The sequence below is a fragment of the Coturnix japonica genome, chromosome 1 (assembly GCF_001577835.2).
Source record: "Coturnix japonica isolate 7356 chromosome 1, Coturnix japonica 2.1, whole genome shotgun sequence".
Lineage (NCBI taxonomy): Eukaryota > Metazoa > Chordata > Aves > Galliformes > Phasianidae > Coturnix > Coturnix japonica.
Genome location: NC_029516.1, coordinates 98,798,597 through 98,803,784, shown reverse-complemented (window position 1 = coordinate 98,803,784; position 5,188 = coordinate 98,798,597). Strand labels below are relative to the sequence as shown.

At 50.3% G+C, this 5,188-nt stretch overlaps 1 protein-coding gene across 1 annotated transcript; it reads left to right on the top strand.

The window, feature by feature from the left end:
• Positions 1-803: 803 nt before the first annotated feature.
• Positions 804-2,389, top strand: LOC107323914 (fibulin-2-like). Its single transcript, XM_015883437.2, has 2 exons — positions 804-956; positions 1,388-2,389. The coding sequence occupies exon 2, from the start codon at positions 1,391-1,393 to the stop codon at positions 1,868-1,870; it is 480 nt and encodes a 159-aa protein (XP_015738923.1). The 5' UTR covers positions 804-956; positions 1,388-1,390; the 3' UTR covers positions 1,871-2,389.
• Positions 2,390-5,188: the final 2,799 nt, after the last annotated feature.

Here is a 5,188-nt window from a genome sequence, read left to right as displayed (position 1 = left end):
CCTTATTGTGCTGTATTTATTTAGCAGCTCTGTTGCATCCAAAGGACATTTGATGAAACGTGCCTCAATCAGAGGCAAAGGGAGACACACAGGAGCCCATCAGGCAGCACTGTGCTATGTGGGTGATGGAGCCCAGAGGAGTTGAGGTGCCTGCCGAGCTCTGTGGTAGGAATGAGAGCTCCAGGCTGTTGCTGCTTGTTATGTGAACACAGAGATAGCCCAGATTTCTGCCTCCCTGAAACCTCTTGTAATACACGCGATCCCTGCAGCTAAGCCCAAACAACAGCAGTGCCACCAGCTGCTGTGCCCCTGTGTGCAGGCTGACAGCTGAGCAGGGGCTACACAAGAGGCAGCTGCAATACAGCACAGAGTAATGCAAAGCTGAGTGCTAACTTTGCTTTTACAATGGCTCCTGTATGCTGCCAGAACCAGGCTAGCGCAAGCTCTGGTTACTTTGGGATTTCTCCACCTGGGCTGGAGCCAGAGCTGCTGCTCCACTAGGGCTCCTCTTTCCACTCTGCAGAAAACAAATGTGCTAACGGACAGGGCCATCAACCAGAACACCCTTATGCAGGGCTGCTCTTTTATCTCTGCCCCCCAGTCTGTACATAGATCTGGGGTTGTCCCATCCCAGATGCAGAATATGGGACTTGTTACTATTAAACTCCATGCAATAAATTTCATACACCCCTGCTCTTCACTCCATTACTCTGCTAGGTGGGAGCACCTCTCCAACAAGCTCATTTGCTCATCCTACTAAGATGTCAGCAAGATAAACATCTCTCCAGCCCTGCCCAGCACCTTCTGTGCTGCAGAGGCTTCCCCGCCTCCCTCATCCCGTCTCACACCACAGTCACATAAATAGAGGGCCAGTGTGCCGTCAGCCACAAGGGCATTTCTTGGGGTCCTGCAGCACCTCAGCACTCCAGCAGCCACCTTGTCCGGCCATACTGCAGGTATCAGGGAGTGGGGCAGGGGGCAGGGGGGCCTTCCAGACCAGCAGGGGTTTGGGGACAGTGGCACTGGGGTGAGTGGGAGGCTGTTACCTATGCAGCTGGGAAATGGGGAACGTGGTGTTTTGGGTTGGCTGGTGTGGGTTCTGTTGAGCAAATGGGGTCCAGTAGAATCAAAAGACATAGGATCACAGAATATCTCGGAGTTGTTAGGGGCCCGCAAGGATCACTGAGCCCACCTCCTGGCTCCACACAGGGCCACTAACAAAGGACGAGCAGTTGCATATTTGCAGGAGAAAGCTGTGTAAAACAGGGCACAGGAGCAAGGATGTCACTGCAGTCAGAGGAGGCACTTGGGGCAACCAGAGTCATAGGATGAGAATTATCAAGGGCTTGATGTGCCCATTTCCACACCCATCCCCTTTTCTCCCCAGAGCATGGATTCCACCAGCACAGTCCGCCTGTGTCTGTTCTGCCTGCTGCTTTGTGCTGCAGCCCCAAAACCCACCTGTGACCCCAGTGCCTGCCCGGCCTGCCCCGAGCCAGGACCTGAGGGCTGCTGCCCATCGTGTGCACCAGCCTGTGCCTGCCCACCCTACCTGCAGGATGACTGTGAGATGCAAGGCTTCAGTGATGGACGTGTCCCCACCGGCAGCTCCTTCTACATCGACTTCGCCCGCAAGCTGTGCACTTGCCAGCCCAGTGGGGACATCACCTGCAGCTCGCGCTGTGACCCCGTGCCTGCTTCCTGCCAGGCTGTGGGCAGCCCAGTGGCTGATGGCTGTCCCAGCTGTGTCTGCTACGATGAGGAGGAGGTGGCGGTGCTCGCTGGCTCCGAGGTGTCCCGAGGTGGCCAGCTCTGCACCTGCCCTCCCCAGGGCGGCCAACTGCAGTGCAGTGATGGGGGTAAGGCATGAGCTGCTCCAAGGGCAGTGGGACTGGAGGCTTGCAGGAGCGGGAGGCCTTCTGCTCCTCCAGGCCTATTCACTGGAATGCATTCGAGGCCTTCAAACTGTCCCATCATGTGGGGAGATCCTGTGCTGTTGCATCTAAGCATCTTCTTGCTGGCAAGATTTATTGCCTGGTGGTGGGCAGAGAGGTTGTGTTGGTTGCTGATGGCATTGCAATGAACCAGACCGCAGTTATTTATTTATTTGTGAGATGATTGTGCTTTTGTGCGCGTCTATGTTTATATAATGTGTGGATAAGTGTGACTTGAGTAAGTCAACAGATTGGAGACAAGCTCTCCCCTTCCCACTGCTGGAGACTGTAGAATGTGTGCTCTGAATCCTCTGAAGTGTGCGTTTGTATAGATTTACATCGTTATATATGTATATGCAGGGATACTGTAATCAAGCACAGCTCCATCAGGCTGATGCGTTAACAAATGTTGGCTGTGTTCCTTCATGGGGTTGAATAAAATCAGTGTTACCAATGAACGTGTGAAAGCTTTCCTGGTAAATGTACATTAGTCACTTGTGCCTCAGGTAGGCCTGAAGCACGCAGTGTGCCTCTTGTTGTCCTCTCTACTGCTGGGCACTCAAGCAGAGGGTTGAAGAAAAGTTCATAGAATCATTAAGGTTGGAAAAGACTCATAAGATCACCTTGTCCAACCATCAGCCCACCCCCACCATCCCACTGCCCATGTCCCTCAGTGCCACATCCACACGGCTCTTGAACTCTCCTAAGGATGGTGACTCCACCACCTCACCGGGCAGCTTGTTCAATGCCTCACCACTATGTCTGAGAAGAATCTTCTCCTAATATCCAACCTGAATGTTGGAGGAGGAAACAACCCCATTTACTTTTAAGAATAACTATTTTCCCTGCTGCTCAGCTGTGGAGATGGGGGGAACAAGGGAGCAGAGAGGGAGGGGATGCCTTTATCCCCAGCTCTCTCTGGGTGCCATTCCCTGGGTGGTGGTTGGCAGCTGCAGCAGCAGACAGGCACTGCAAGGTTCCCACTGCTCATACTGCTCAAGACCACAGCAAAACCAAGGGCTGGGTGAGATGAGACAGCTGTCAGCAATTTTTGTGCTGCTTGCCTTGCTGCTCAAAGTTGAGAAATGTGTCACGACGAACAAAGTTAGAAAATAACAGCTCTCGCTTCCCAGTGGTTTTCTGAGGTAGGTGTTGTGAGAGAAGGTAGAAGGTAATGCTCAGAAGTGCTGAAACACTCTTAGCATGAATCATGCAGTGGTCTGTACGTGCCTCTTCCCCTGACAATTTTACTACAGCTAGGCCATGGGAAGGGTGACAGAAATGATTCTGTTCAAGGCGTAAGATCAGACCCTGCCAGCAACTAACACTGAAGGGTAAAAACAGAAAGGCATGTAGGCTCCTACAAAGAGATGAGAAAAGCTCTCTGGAAACATCTGGCCTCTGTGCAGCATGCGCCAGGGCACAGCACAGCAGAGTTGCCTGGTGCTCAAAGGAAGCCCCCTGTGCTCCAGTTTGTGCCTGTGACCTCCTGTTGTGGATCTGGGCACCCCTCAAAGAAGCCTGGCGCTGTTCCCTTTGCACACTCTCTTCATGTATTTATAGGCCCTGATGAGACCCCCTGACTAAGCTTCATCATCACCAGTCCGAGCAGCTGCAGTTCTCTCAGCCTCTCTTCACAGGAAGGGTGCTCCAGTTCCTCTATCACCTTAGTAGCTTTTGCTGGACTCTCTGATATGTCTGTGTCTCTCCTATGTTGGGCTCCTGCAACAGGAGAGATATGGGCACAGTGAAGAGATTCCCCTTGCTTCAAGCCCTCCTCCAGAGCAGTGCAGAGCAAATTGTTTAGAGCCATGAGCACTATGCACTCTCTGGGGAGGGTGCTGGCCTGCTGAGCTTTTCTTATCCTTCACCTGGCACCTTATCTGCCCCTCCTGTGTAACCGATAACCTTTCCAAAGGAGAGGCCAATGACAGGCTGAGTAATGCTGTTTGTGTGTGAATGCTCCCTGTGCAAACACTGGGGTCAGCGAGGGAACAAAGAGCCACCATCTTCAGACAGCTGTGGCAAAATGAGCCCCAAAGATTGCAGCCCTTGAAAAGAATCGATTTTGCTTATAATGAAATCAAGTCTGTGGGCTTTGTTTGTGTTATCAGCATCCTTTGACTTCATAAAAGCTCATTACTGCCACTATTTGTGGAACCAGTGGGGCTTTCCTTCACCACATGATGGTGATTCACATAGCAATGCATTTTGGGCCTACACCTTTTTAGCATGCCTGCACGTTGCCTGCCACATAAGATACCAGGGAAGTATTCATGCCTGAAAGACCATGAGGAGATGTTCCCAGAACCCTCTCTTTTCCAGGCTGAACAAGCCTTGCTCCCTCAGCCTGTCTTTGTAGTAGAGGTGCTCCATCCCTTTGAGCATTTTCATGGCACAACCTGATGCCAAGAAGCTGAAGTACTTGCCCAAGTCCTTCCTTCACCTTATCAGGCACCCTGGGCTGCACCAGCAGAGGGGTGGCCAGCAGGGAAAGGGAGAGGATTGTCTCCCTCTGCTCTGCCCTCGTGAGGCCCCAACTTTCCTGGATCACATCATTACCAGTGATGAGATGTGGTGTCACCACTATGAGCCAGAGTCAAAATGGCAGTCCATGGAGTGGTGACATGTGAATTCCCCATTGAAGACAAAGCAATGCGCAGTCTTTTGGGATCGGAAAGGGGTGGATTTCAGAGAAATAAATAGGGGGCATTGCTTTCAGAATGACCTACATGCATGTATATACATATATATATATACATATATATACATACATACATATATATATAAATCACAGACAAAAATACACTGAGACACCAATAACAGAAATACTCTCTTGCTTTTCTTTCTGGCATTAATTTGGATCTTACCCATGGGAACGCACGTACTCCTCTGTGTCCTCTGTGAAAGATCAGCACCTGCACAGTACTGGAGGATGCTGCTTGTGGAATCACACCTGTAATTAGGTCCCCACTGAAAGAGTGATCCAAATCTTAATGATGAAACAAGCTTATAAAGTCAGAACTGTATTAACAAAGGTGACTTGATGGACATTAAAATGTTGCACAGTCTCTGCATGTGGTAGCTCCCAATGAGAGACTGAAGGGGAGTGGGAGGCACAGGAAAAACAGCAAGTAAGCAAATCACTGATTTCTTCAATACAATCCATATAATTTTTACTACTACTGCAAATCTAATCTTAAAAAATAATAAAGTTGGATTTTAATGAAAATTGTCTCTGGATTAAATTTTAT

Coding starts and splice junctions, on each gene's coding strand:
- LOC107323914 (XM_015883437.2), top strand. CDS start 1,391: ATGGATTCCACCAGCACAGTCCGCCTGTGTCTGTTCTGCCTGCTGCTT.